We start from the raw sequence: 13,794 nt of genomic DNA on the forward strand, positions 1-13,794 counted from the left end.
TCCCTCCCTCCTCGCTCCTCCCTCCTCCCTCCTCCCTTCCGTTATCGAGCCAGTTGGGTTAGTATCAGCAGGATGTTCCGTATGTGGGAGAGTGTGTTGGTGGTTCTATCCTCGTATCTAAGGTGGTATTGCAATGACGTATCACAACACGAGCTTTGGAAATGCACCCAAAAAAAAATGTTTAAAACTGTGCTGACTCCTAGAAAATTTCTGTAAAAATAGTGTTCATGTGAAGTGAAAGCATGCTTCTGTAGCATAAATTACAAGAAAGCACTAGGGTTGGTCAAAACTGTAATAATTCTGGTGCAGGTTCTTTACCGGGTTTTCAACGAAAGGTGGCGTAAGAAGTGGGGCAGAGCACCTTGGGGGTAAACCTGTTAGGATGAGCAGTAATCATGGGAAGAGATCGCAATCGCGGCAAAGCGGATGTGTCACCAGTCGGGTCTCGTTCTGATGCTTAAACCCCGGATTCTCTATTGTGATGACGGTGATGTAAGCAATCTAAGGATCGTCGTCGTCCGGGAATCCACCCGTGGGGATAGCAAGTTGAAGACTCCCAGGGTGCTGTGTTGTCAGCAATCCGTGAGCCTTCTCTTTGAGAAGCAATAAGAGTATCATGAGTTTTGTTTGTACTTTGTAATGTGGAGATTGCAGAGTAAGGTAGGAGTTACTCTCACAAATTTTTATTAAAGTTTTACTAATTTTTTGAGCAAGGCCTGAAATGGATGTGTCTGTAACTGTTATGAGTTTAAACTCTTAAGAATAGTGATAGAATACATTGGAATAACTATCAATCAATAATATTTGAGTATTGTATGTACTACCACATACCACAAGGCCTGTGCAAATAACTTTTTTTTTTTTTTAGTGCTGATTGAATACGAATACCAAATTATTCTTGAAAATATTAAGAATAATAAAATTTCCACTAATTTTTTTTTCACATCATGTAACAACTTTTAGAAAATTGGACAAATAATACTAAAGTGAAAGGTTGGTTAGGTTAAGTCAGCTGTAGTAATTACATGGAAAATGTTTGTTGAAATGTTTTAATTGTGAAATAAAAGTTAACATTAAATTTCAGTTCATATTTGCCCTATTTTCCAGAACCAGGTTGATTTTGATTCAGAAATTTATTGTTGACCGCAAATACAGTGAGAAGTAAGAATTCATTTCACAAAAAAAGTTAATTTCTTTTAAATCGCTGTAATCCCTAATTACTAGAGTTGGACGGGAATAGCATTTTTACTTCGGGACGGGATTCAGTCGGGAAATACATTAGATTTTCGGGATCGGGATCGGGAGCAAGAGCAGTAAATTGTCTCTTATACAGAAAATTATATTTACTTTATTTACTTTTAAAATGTGCATATTTTTAAAGTCTTTTTTTTTTTTAATAAACCATCCACATTTATAGTCCAAATCAGTGGAAATGGCACTGCCTATTTTAGCATTCAAACTGTTGACAGTTTCTTCGTACAACTCTGGAATTATTTTCCTGCTGAATGTTTTGCTCGATGGCAGACTGTACAGAGGCTTAACCAATTTTAAAACATTTTTTAGGCCTCTTTCATCAACAATGCTGTATGGATGGCAACCATTTGCTAACCATTTACCTACTTCTTTTGTCAAAGCCTTTTACTTGGGGTGGTCAATACCCCAGGTGACAAAATTAGCTAGCTTGGGCTGATTTGTTTGTACATCTGATTTAACTGACTTTTTCTCACTTCTGCTTGATAATTTGAAAGATGTGTATTTTTCCTGAAGAATGGCCAACTCATTTTTTGCCTTTGGATGTTGTGTTAAGTGTCTGTGCATACCTGTTGTGGAACCATATTCCGTTTTCAGGACAGAAGGACACAAAGTACATTGCACCTTGTTATTTGGTAATTTCTTAAAGAACTTCCAAATAGGTGCAGAAGACACACCTGGTTCACTTTTGCTACTGCCTGGAATGCCAGGCTCCATCATTCACACACGTGTATAAACTACCCTTTTTTATTAAATGAAATTTACTGGAAATAATTATCTCGTTTACTTTAAAAATACCACTTGTTTTTAATTGTTCACTTTCATTCTTACACAATGACCAACCACTAAAACGTAAAATCCTCTGATGTTTATGAAAGACGTTTATAATGGCATAAACATGTGAAACCAAGATGGCGTCTTTCAGTTTATTACAGTTTCGAATATTACGCGTTTGGCAACACTGCTTATTGTTGCTCTTGTTAATTTTCAAGACAAATTATAACCTACAAATACGGCAAAGACGTTAACATTCGCCAAACTTAAAAATAATATTCAACATTGAGTTCTTTAATTAGCCAGAATTTTATTTTAACTATGTTTATGAACGAGTGTTGAATTTACGTTAATGTTTATAATATGCAATTTATTTTTTGTGATGTCTTTGTACTTCGTTTGTTTAATACGTATACGAAGTTGTTACGGGACGTATGTATACATAACGTATTTTTATAATATAAAAATTAATACGACAAAGGTTTTTACTATTTAAAAAAACTTGTTTTCCCAAGGTATTTTCCCGAAGTTCAGGAATGGTTTTTTTTCCCGACTTTTATCCCGAATTTCGGGATCCCGTCCACCCCTACTAATTACTGATTTAATGAACTCATATTCACATTTTAAACCCTAGTTAGTCATGAGTATTCGTTGTTAACACAGCCAGTTAAATTTATTTTAGTTCTGCTATATTATAAACACAATTTCTGCTAATTTCATCGGGAATCTCAAACCATTATTTAAATTGTTTGTTTTGTCAAAGATGTATACAGCAAGTAAGCGGCTACTATATCACTTGGTGTTACATTGATTGATTGTGACTATCAATTTATATGCCACCACAACAATGAAATTCACTTCTTTTAATGGTCATCGCAACAGTGTTCGTGTTTAGTGGTGTTGTATCCATAGTTAATTTATTTATTACCACTTCTGCTGTGTGTGATGAAATAATTTGTTTTCAAGTTTGAAAGGGCAAAATATGCTGTGTTTTGTTTTGAATCATTCACACAATTTTATAGTTTCTGTTTAGGGAAAATATATGTTGCATGTTTAAAACGTACATTATTGTTCATTGTTTGATTATAAGTCCCATTAAAACATAAATATCGCAGAAATGACTTAACCTTAACTGTGAACGTTGGTACCTGATAAACTCACAAGGTATGCTATGCCAAATATTTGTAAGGAAACAAATATTCTTTGTTTAAATATTTTAGTATTTAAGGTCGAATCTTATACAAATAGTTTTATTATTCGTATTCGAAAATTTGAATTTTCAAACAGGCCTACATAACACTCAAGGATTTTTTTTTCCTAGGCTGTAAGATTAAAACAAGTTCACTGTGAGAGACAACTTATTTATAACAGTGCATTGAATTCTAATTGTGTTCATCTTGTTTTCATTAAACCACTGTACAACACATAGTAAATACAACTTATAATTGATGACTTACCTTATTCTTTAATTTCTCCAGAACAAAAACTTGTTAAATGGAGCGTTACTTTGCAGGAGGTTTTTTTTTTATCTTAATAATTTTTTGTGAATTTACATGGGAGAGTACAAATAATTGTCTGTCTGTTCCAGTCAAAGGCTGGATACGAAAGGGCAAGATACTGCAAGGCATGCAGGAACACGGGAAGGCAATATCTGCGTATCAGAAAGCCATTGAATTGGACCCTAACAATTCTGTGAGTATGTCATCTCTTTCGTGGATTGGCTGTGGCAGACACGTCATAAAATCTTGAGCGCTCTGAATGCTGCGTTCTGCATTTCATTTGCTTGCCAACTTAATTTGTTGGTTTACATTTAAATTATTCCTATTGTCATTAGTCCCTGCATTGTACATAGTTGTACATATTACAATCTAGCTTATAGTCAGGTATGGAGCCCTCAAAATGTTTTAACACGTTAGGTATTTTCAAATTATGAATACCCTCTTTTATCGCATAATCGTCGCACCCATATTTTTGGGCGTCAAATTTGGATTAAAAAAAACAACTCACGTTAAAGTCACAATGTTTTTGTGCCCGCTATTAGATTCAGAGCGCTTTGTGTGTGTTGTCTATTTTTTCCGTGTAAAACGGTGTATTTTAAAATAGAAATCTAATATTTATTTGGACATTACCGCTTACCTATTTAATAAACGGAAATACAAAGTTGTCTGATGTGTAAATTTTCTTTTAAAGACTTTTTAAACGTTATAACTTTCATCTGTTCGTCTTTCTCGCCGCAGTGTACCGCTTACAAAAATGTAGCCTGTGCTCGTTGCAATCATTAATGTTTGGTTATGTTACTTCCCGTATAGAGCACGCACACGTAGCTGAATATTGATATCTCGCCAAGTGCATACAACGTGCACTCTCTGTCGAGTGCCGAGGTAAACGACATGTGATGGCCCGCACTCTTTCGTGGTGCGTACTACGATGGTTACGCGTTCGTTCCGGCTCACATTCGGATCACAAGATATTGTTTCTTCTATTTAAAGGTTAAGAAAGGATTTTGTTACATGTCTTCTTATTACTAATTTAAATTGTTGGCATGCGCTTTTATACGTCACTTTTTTTAATGAACATACTTTCCATGATTGGGTTTTGTTTTTATAACTTTATCTAACAAACAAAAAAAATTTGCCCGCATACTGTAATACTACGGTATTATTAGACTAACTGAAACTGTTTGTTATTGTTTTACGTTCGAGGTTAATACCACTTCCCGGACTTTCGGCAGTGTTTTTTTTTTTTAATTCTCGCATGGCGGCTCGCGCAGCTCGTGCTGCGTCGTCATGACAACTGCTGATATAAATAATCGCGCGGCTTTTGGAACAGCTTCGACGAGCCTATGCTTGTGTAATAGTGACGTTTTATTGGCCTAGGTAAAAAGGACGCTAACGTGTCGCGGCCGTGATTGGCCTATTTCAAGTAACAATTTAATTAGGCAAGAGAGAAGAGAAAATAAGAGTGGAAAATGACGCCATTTAGTGCATGGTGCAGTTTATTCCCTCGGGGAATATTTATACGTGGCGAGGTTATTTTCGGCGTTATTACTGAGAAAATTACGTCTGCATACAGGGTAATAGTCAGCGACGCTCTGATATTGAATGCAGAGGGATTGCATTCAATTTACGTGAGTGACGACGTATTTTCTGAACAATCTTAATCGTCCAGAGATAAGGTATGGCCTGCATCGTCTTTGTATTGGGACGCTAACGTAAATTTTACTGTCGACGTAATTGAACAGTATTAGGATAAACTTTAAATTATTATCAAATTACGTGATCATTGATTTTCGGCAAATATATTTCAGAACCACAAGATATTCACACACAGGTTCAGAGGTCCAGAAGCTAGGAATTTCATGCTCGAGCAAGCCGGAGCAAACCCCAAAACTTTTACTTTGTGAACAATTTCAGGAACTGAAATATTTTTAATTTATTTTGTTTAAGAGTCAGGTTGTCTACGAAATCCCATAGACTGAACTCGGTTAGTTATTTAATATTTGTTGGTTTTGTTTATTCCATGACTCGAGGTTTTTCATGCTATGTTTAATTCAATAAAAATAATTATTGAGAGTATTATTTTATTGTCTCATATTGAATACCTCTGGCGCCCTGTTATTAAATCCTGCAATAGATTTCATAAGTAATTTTAAAAGAAAATATTAATTTCTTCAAGTACACGTTTGTGTACAGAAGGGAGATATAATAAAAAATTTGTGGTGCGTACTACGATGGTTACGCGTTCGTTCCGGCTCGCATTCGGATCACAAGATATTGTTTCTTCTATTTAAAGGTTAAGAAAGGATTTTGTTACATGTCTTCTTATTACTAATTTAAATTGTTGGCATGCGCTTTTATACGTCACTTTTTTTAATGAACATACTTTCCATGATTGGGTTTTGTTTTTATAACTTTATCTAACAAACAAAAAAATTTTGCCCGCATACTTTTCAGACTTGATTTTAGAATGAATTGTGCGACGATTATGCGAGAAAACGCTGTATCTACTGAAACTGATAGGTATGTTTCTGATGATGCACCTATTTGTTTGCAAGCGACTTTGAGATCTAAGATAAAATTGGACGGTGTCCGGGTAAAAGGTAGTCTAATTTTGGTTATATTTATTTATTTTGTTTATTCCAGCAATAAGTCACAAAATATACTTAGAATATGTAATGCAATTTTTAATCATTGACAACTATGTTGGTAAATAAAATAATAATGCAAGAAATATTTAAGTTTTTTAAATTCAATTTTTTATCTAAGATTTTTTTTTTTTTTTTGTTTCTCCTGCAAAATGTGAATTCCTGACTTGTTGCCTGTTACCCGGAGACCGTCCAACTGTGCGCGTGCGTGTGTGGGGGAGAGAGAGAGAGAGAGAGATGTCCGGGCCGTGGTGACGAGAGTGTGTGGCCGCAGGAAGCCATCGAGGGCTACCGCTCGTGCACCATGGCGGCCAGCTCCAACCCCGAGGAGGTGCGCAAGCGAGCCATGGCCGACCCGGAGGTGCAGGCCATCATGAGGGACCCCGCCATGAGGCTCATCCTGGAGCAGATGCAGAACGACCCCAAGGCCCTCGTCGAGTGAGTGGGAGACGCACACACGGCATTAAGCATTTCAGATTTCTCTCCACTAACGAAATTAACTCCAGGACAGCTGCCGCACGGGGGTTCAATAAGCGGCGCAAGCTACGGCAGCCCCTGACGTTCATAACTAGTGATGGGATTTTCGATACTTCGATACCTCGATACCTTCGATACTTGGCGGTATCGCAAAGTATCGAGTATCGAAACTGTAAGTTCGATACATTTTTTCGATACCGGAATGCTTGTTCATTTGTATTGAATTCAGTTTTGAGTCGCCATCGTACAAAATACAACTACAGTAGAACCTCGATGATACGTTCCCGTTTCATACATTTTCCCGTGTCATACGCCGATCAATTTTGGTCCCGCCGAAAGTACTATATTTACAATGGTTTACTTTCCTGGAACATACACTTATAAAATCATTAATTTCCTGTTTCGTACGTTTTTACGAAGCTTAAAAGTCCTAAAATTCACAAATTTTATTGTTAGATATATTCCTCCTGATAAATTACCTTTTAATTAATGCTTTTATTTTGAAAAACGTTCATTCTTTACCTTTGCAAACGTAAGAAAATAACTTTATCGCACCATAGATATGGATAGTATAAGGAAGACTGTGCACTTCGCTAGTAGCATCTATGGCCAGCACCAAGCGAGACTAGTGGCGCAAACTAGCAATGATTATGAAAATGGTGCACGCGCTTTACAAAGGCACGGATCTCATATTTTCTGCATTCATTAATCTTTGAACTGAATATACCCGTTTGTTATTGTTTTCTTACGATAGGATTGTTTTGTATTTTACGTTTCTCAAGTTAAAATTTTATTGAAAATTGTTCTGTTGCATAAAGTTGTTTGTAAAATGAAACAAACTAGCAAAAATTTCTGATTTATTTATTTTTACAATAGCCTAATTTTTTATGTTTCTAATTTAGGCTTGGCTACTTTTCCCCCCCTCCAAGAAAGGACTTCAAACATTTTGTAAGGCCACAGTTTCTCATGTCAGCTTTACTTGATTATGGACTGTATTTTACATTTCTGGTGGTTTTATTATATGTATATATATATATATGATGAATTCATATCTTTCATTAATATAATGCAATTATTTACACATTATGTATTTAAGTTTAATCTGACATAATGCTGGTATGATAGATTGAATTTATATAGTTTAAAACTAATTTATGTTATTTGTAATAATTGTTACTTAATGGGAAAATATTTTTCCCTGGAGTATCGAAAGTATCGAACTGAAAAAACAATACTGAATCGAGTATCGAAAGTGTGGTATCGTCCCACCTCTAATCATAACATAAACAAAAAGTGTTATGTGTACATTAGTTTTATTTTTCGATAACTGCACATTGTGCCTTAGGGGCGACTGAATTGTTGCCCATTGGAAGGCAGCCCTTCAGGATTTTTCTGACAGTGGTTTATTTGTACAGAGACTGGAAGGACAGCCCGTCAGGATATCTTTAACAGTGGTGTTTTTGAAAGGTTGTCTGAATTGTTGCCCCTTGGATGGGCAGCCCTTCAAGATTTTTCTGATAGTGGTTAGTTTGTAAAGTGATCTGACCTAACCTAATCTAACCTAACCTAACCTAACCTAACCTAACCTAACCTAACCTAACCTAACCTAAACTAACCACTGTCAGAAAATCCTGAAGGGCTGCCCATCCAAGGGCAACAATTCAAACAACCTTTCAAAAACTCTACTGTAAGAAAAATCCTGATGGGCTGCCCTTCCAAGGGGCAAGTTTTCAGGATTATTTAAACACTTAAAGAAACAAGTTTTCAGACATTGGATGGGCTGCCCTTCCAGTTGCTGTACAAACAAACCATTGCCAGAAAAATCCTGAAGGGCTGCCCATCCAAGGGGCAACAATTCAGCTCCCCGTGCCTTGTATGGCACAAATTGATTTTATTAAGTTAAAAATTTAAAAATTAAGTTAAAAATTATAAAAATATTTTTGCTGTAAACGATAAAAATTTATTTTTTCCACCCTTCATAAAAAATGGGTCAGTGTATCTTGTTTTAAGTTTTTGCTAGTCACGAGCGATTCTTAACAACACCAAAAACTATTCGAGATGGCAAATTTCTAGATTTAGCTTCTAAATGAATTTTTTTTTTTTTTTTTTTTTTTTTTTTTTTTTTTTTTTTTTTTTTTTTTTTTTTTTTGAAGGTTTCCAGACTTTGTCTAAAACTGTAAACAATTAGGTTATTGTTTAGGTAGCCCGGAAATACTGAAGTACAATGGATTGAAAATAGAACAAAATGGGCATGTATTCCCCCTTTTTTTATTCAATGAATCCTGTTTCATGACAACACAAGGGTGCCAAGAGATAGGTATGAAGGGAAAAAAAACCTAGCAAACTCCAGACTTGTCAGTGTAGAATTTTTTTTAAATCATCTGCATTTCCTCCAATATTTTTCTTAGTCTTATTCCTTGAATCTCAAATCTTTAAAATACAAATGATTTAGATCAAGGTTTTTTTACCAGGCCCATTCCTAATATTTACATTTAGAGGATATAAGCAATTATTTTTTTCTCCATCCAAACTTTTCCTGAAGTGCTAAAATAAATCTTCAGAGCATTGTAGCTGGTTGTAACTACAAACATTTAATTACTAGCTTTTTTTAGGAATTAATAATACAGTCCCACTACACAGGTGCTAATGTTTAAATTTTCGAATTTCCCTTCTTAAATTTATTTTACAAGTATTTTTATTTCTATAACTGAGGGTTTAATTGTGGTTAAAGATTAGATTGGTCTATCAAAAAAAAGTGTTATAGTTGGCATAGTACTACTTTGTAATGTGTACATATGCTACTTACTCACTTCTTTAAATTGTATGATACTGTGGTTCTAATAATAATTCTTTTTTTTTTCAAGCCACCTGAAAAATCCAGAGATTGCAGCAAAAATTCAAAAACTGCACGAGTCTGGCCTCATCGCTATCCACTGATCTGCTGCCCACTTCGTCAACGATGTGGACACGTCATTGAGGCAACGGATGGCGTGAACTCGGCGAATGTGATGCATTTACTGATTTATTCCAATGCAATGGACTTCTGCTTTATCTGTTGGAAAAATGGATACTGCTTTATCTGTTGGAAAACGGATAGATTCTTATATTTTAGCCGCGAGAGACACACATAAGACATTATCATATTTAAGTCTAAAATTCAATTAATTCATCTTTTATTTGGCAATGTGTGAATTGATTGCACTGTTGTGATTTAACTTGGTAGTTGTTAAAGAAAAAAAGTATTGAATGAATAGGGCAAAGTGTTCAGTGCTGGTAGCAAAATCAACTGTTCCCAGTAGTAAGTTAAGCCTTAGAAATAAAAGTGCTCTTTTTTCCCCCCACCAAAAATCAATTTTCAAACAGCCTAATTAAGATGGTATTCCTACTGAATTTAGCATCCTTACTTGTTTCTGTTCTTTGAAGGTAACACTAACACCATTGCCTCACAGTTTTTCCATTATGTTATTAGATATAATGTTCCATTGAACAAACTGGAAGTTGAGTCCAAGTATGTTTGGAAGCACTTGTAATTTTTGTTTACAATGGCTAATAAATAATTTAAGGATTTTTTTTTTTTTTCCATGTGCTATTTGTAACCTTTTCCTTTGACAATGAAAAAGTGTATCAGATATTTTGTAGGCGTCTGCGAGCAGAAGATTTTCACTTCGAGTCGAGCTCGAGCGAGTTTGCTAAAATACTCGCGAGTATCGAGTCGAGTTCGAGTTTTTTTTTTTTAAGTTTATTGCACATAAATTTACTGTGATGGAGTAATAAAATGTGAGAACTTTTGAGAAAAATATGGAAATAAAAAAAGAAACCATTATCATTGTTAGCCTACTAAATTAAAAAATTCGATATTCCTAAAGTATTTGGAATTTCTTATCTCCGCCGGTTGATTTGAAAAGAGGAAGTGAAAGAGCATAGAATAAAAGTATTTTCAGATTTTTAGCATTTTTTTTTTCGCATATACCGTTACTCTACATATTTACCAAATTGTTTAACCTCAAAATTAGTGTCAAATATCTGTAACTTGTCATTAAGTTTAATCAATTTAAAGTAATAAAAATAGAAGCATTTTACTTAATTCAATTTACACTTGCAAAAAAAACTTACGCACAATAAACCTACATGGAAATTAAAGTCTTTTTCAATGTCCTGTAGTCTGAAATATTACTCATGTCATCAAATGTAGAGCTGTACTGAAGAAGCCGATTTTGCCAATATTTAGTTGAATCGGCATTTCTGCCAACTTCCAATACTCTTGTTAATTTTCGACCGATATTACTGAAAAACGAAAGAGACTGCCATAACCTAAAAATCCACGAGTACCCTTTTCACTTTTCGTAGTAGTACTACATTCTTTCAGATCACATTATTTCTTAGCAACATGTGCCAACCGTACATATCAAGATTTAACATCCTTTTTTTTTCAATAATGTTCTTTAATTTTAATATGTCCTAAATAAATACATTACCATCACGGTAAATACACATCTCGGTTATTACGGCAACTATTGTGCAAATGTGGTAACTATCATGCTTCTGCAGTAGTTATGGTATCTACAAAGAATCTTTAGTTCTTTTTATGGTAATTATCTTAAGATAACTATTGGAATTGTACTGTAGTTATGGTACATCATCCATATTTCTTCGTAAGTTGTTGTTCATTTGTATTTTCTTCATATTTATATTTACGTGCGCCATTACTGGCAGGAATTTTCATAAAAATGTTAAACGGGACTTTATATCACACATTTAATGGTGTAAATGATGAGACCCCGGACAATTTAAATGCTTTTTACAGTAAAATGCGGGAAATGTTTCCGCATAAGGCGGGAAATACTTCCGCATAAAGGAGGAAAGTGATACATTAATGCTATGCGGAAAATTATAGAAGTAAAAAAAATTAATCACGGAAATTCGTAAATCCCGGGTACGTAAAAATGATGTGTTCATGTATACGGTCGATCATGTTACATTATAAAGTAAAGGATAATAGTGTTGTAAGACTTTTATTCCGATATAATGAGAGTTTTTTTTCTATAGGTACAGTGCAAGAAAAGCTCGCTCGAATTTCGAGTTGTTGAAAAGCCACGAGCTCGAGTTCGAGTATTACTAAAAAACTCGACTCGAAACTCGAATTTCGAGTACTCGCAGGTGTCTAATATTTTGAATTATTTCATTTACTTCTATGTACAAAAGTAGAGTTGTATTTCCCTCATATTTGATGTATATTACATGGGAGGATTTATTTGTACCTGGAAGAGGTTTGGTTTAGAAGTAATTAGAATCAAAAATTTGGGCCTGATTTATTATATTTTCTTAACATTTTTTACAACTTGCATGGATATATGATTGAAGCCCTTAAAATGAATTTTCAGGCTGAAATTTGGATCCAAGTGTTTTTAGTACCTATAAGAAATTATTGTATTCAGCTCAAGATACTAGAACCAAGATTTTATGGTGTTGCAAACAAAATTCATCATATAAAATAGTGGATTTCATTTTAGTTATTACAGCAAAACCACTTATTTACGTTACCTTTATTTATGTTTTCCCGTTATTTGCACAATATTCTTCAGGTCCCGTTTAGTTCCCATTTAATCCAATACAATACTTTCACGCGTATTACGTCTCAAAAATCGAATCCATCCTGCTATTTACGTCACGTAACAACCATAGTAGGCCTAAAAACATTGTGAAAAACGTAACTTTATAGTCGGCAAAGAACATTTTAAATTGCAAAATATACATATTTTATAACATGAAAAGTTGCTTTTATTTCTAAACATATAATAATTTAAGCCTAGGCGTGTAAAAGTCTGAGTAATTATAGCAGGAGACAATCTAAAATCTACTAGGGAAAAACTTAAACTCACGAATATATAAATGTTCTGATACTATATTTATGTCACAACTTAGCTGAAATACTGGTGCGAGACATAACTTCACAAGATAAAATGAGCGGAGTCTCTGTAACTGTTTATACGTATTTTATGATTTCGGAAGTACTGTACAGTTGACGCATATTTTCTAAACCAACCATTTATTTCTGGGGATCGTAAATAATTAATTATTGGTATCAAGACATCAAGATGAACGTAAACTTGAATATGTCACAGCAGCGAGAAAACTGGTGCGTATACCAATAAACTGGTATTATAACTGGACAAAACTGGTACACGGGAGGTGGAGCTTATATTTTTTTCCGCTAAGCTCGCATCTATTGGCTGGCTGCTGATGCAAGGTCACGAGTCTGGGCGGAGCGTTGAGTGAGGTATACTGCGCATGCGCAGCTCAGAGAACAGAGAGAGCCAGCCGGCGGCTACGCCGCGCCGTAACAACAGCTGATTGAGTACAATGACCTTTCTCTGCGCACGGCGAGCTATTGACGGTAAATTTCCAATTTGCTGCCCTTTTTTTTTTAAACTTTTTTACTGTGGTGCAATGCGTATGTGTAATGTAGCCCGTATTCGTTATGAACGCTGCAGGATGCGACTGTATTTTTATTAACTTTAACGTATTTCTTACTTTTGCCTTTATTTACACTTTCCTGCTTTTTACACTTTTTTACTTTGTCACCATGAAAAGTGCATATAAGGGGTTTTGCTGTATTAAAAATTAAAATTACATTAAATAAGTTCATGTCAAGCCCCATTACATTTAGCAACTGCTTAAATCATTCGTGGTAAGACACTTCAAATATGTACATTAAACAATACTACTTACTACGTATGTTGATGTTAATCTGCAACTTAACATTGAATAATAAAGAATACGCAATGTTAAAAGGCCAAAATCATTGTCCATTTTCTTGTTATGATGTTCTACAGGTCTTGACTCATTGTAATAACCTAAATACAGGTATTTACTAGCATTTTAAGATATATAACCTAATGTCAGTCCGGCTCCCCTGTGTAGGAACTGTCGATGGTTTGTGCCTAGAGCGCCAACTAGCAGATTCCCGTGCGCCAGCACATGTATACCTCTCTTGTGTGTGTGTGTGAGTGAAAAATTGGCAAGAATTTCTGTGAAAAATCTGAGCTGTTGGCTGTTCGGGACACTGTTATTAAAGGAATGAAGAAGAGGAAGTACAATTCTGATTTAATTACACAAAGCAGCCCTGTCTCGTTCAAGAGGCAGTCCCC

General features: G+C 34.9%; 1 protein-coding gene across 1 annotated transcript in view; it reads left to right on the forward strand.

Moving 5' to 3' along the window:
• LOC134542072 (stress-induced-phosphoprotein 1) overlaps positions 1–10,213 on the forward strand; it is a 29,262-nt gene extending 19,049 nt beyond the window's left edge. Inside the window, exons 9-11 of the mRNA XM_063385981.1 lie at positions 3,614–3,717; positions 6,444–6,607; positions 9,511–10,213. Of these exons, the coding sequence (XP_063242051.1) occupies positions 3,614–3,717; positions 6,444–6,607; positions 9,511–9,583 (341 nt within the window). The 3' untranslated portion in view covers positions 9,584–10,213. The remainder of the gene's footprint in view (positions 1–3,613; positions 3,718–6,443; positions 6,608–9,510) is intronic.
• The last annotated feature ends 3,581 nt before the right edge of the window (positions 10,214–13,794 follow it).

The sequence above is a fragment of the Bacillus rossius genome, assembly GCF_032445375.1.
Source record: "Bacillus rossius redtenbacheri isolate Brsri chromosome 4 unlocalized genomic scaffold, Brsri_v3 Brsri_v3_scf4_2, whole genome shotgun sequence".
NCBI classification, from domain to species: Eukaryota; Metazoa; Arthropoda; class Insecta; order Phasmatodea; family Bacillidae; genus Bacillus; species Bacillus rossius.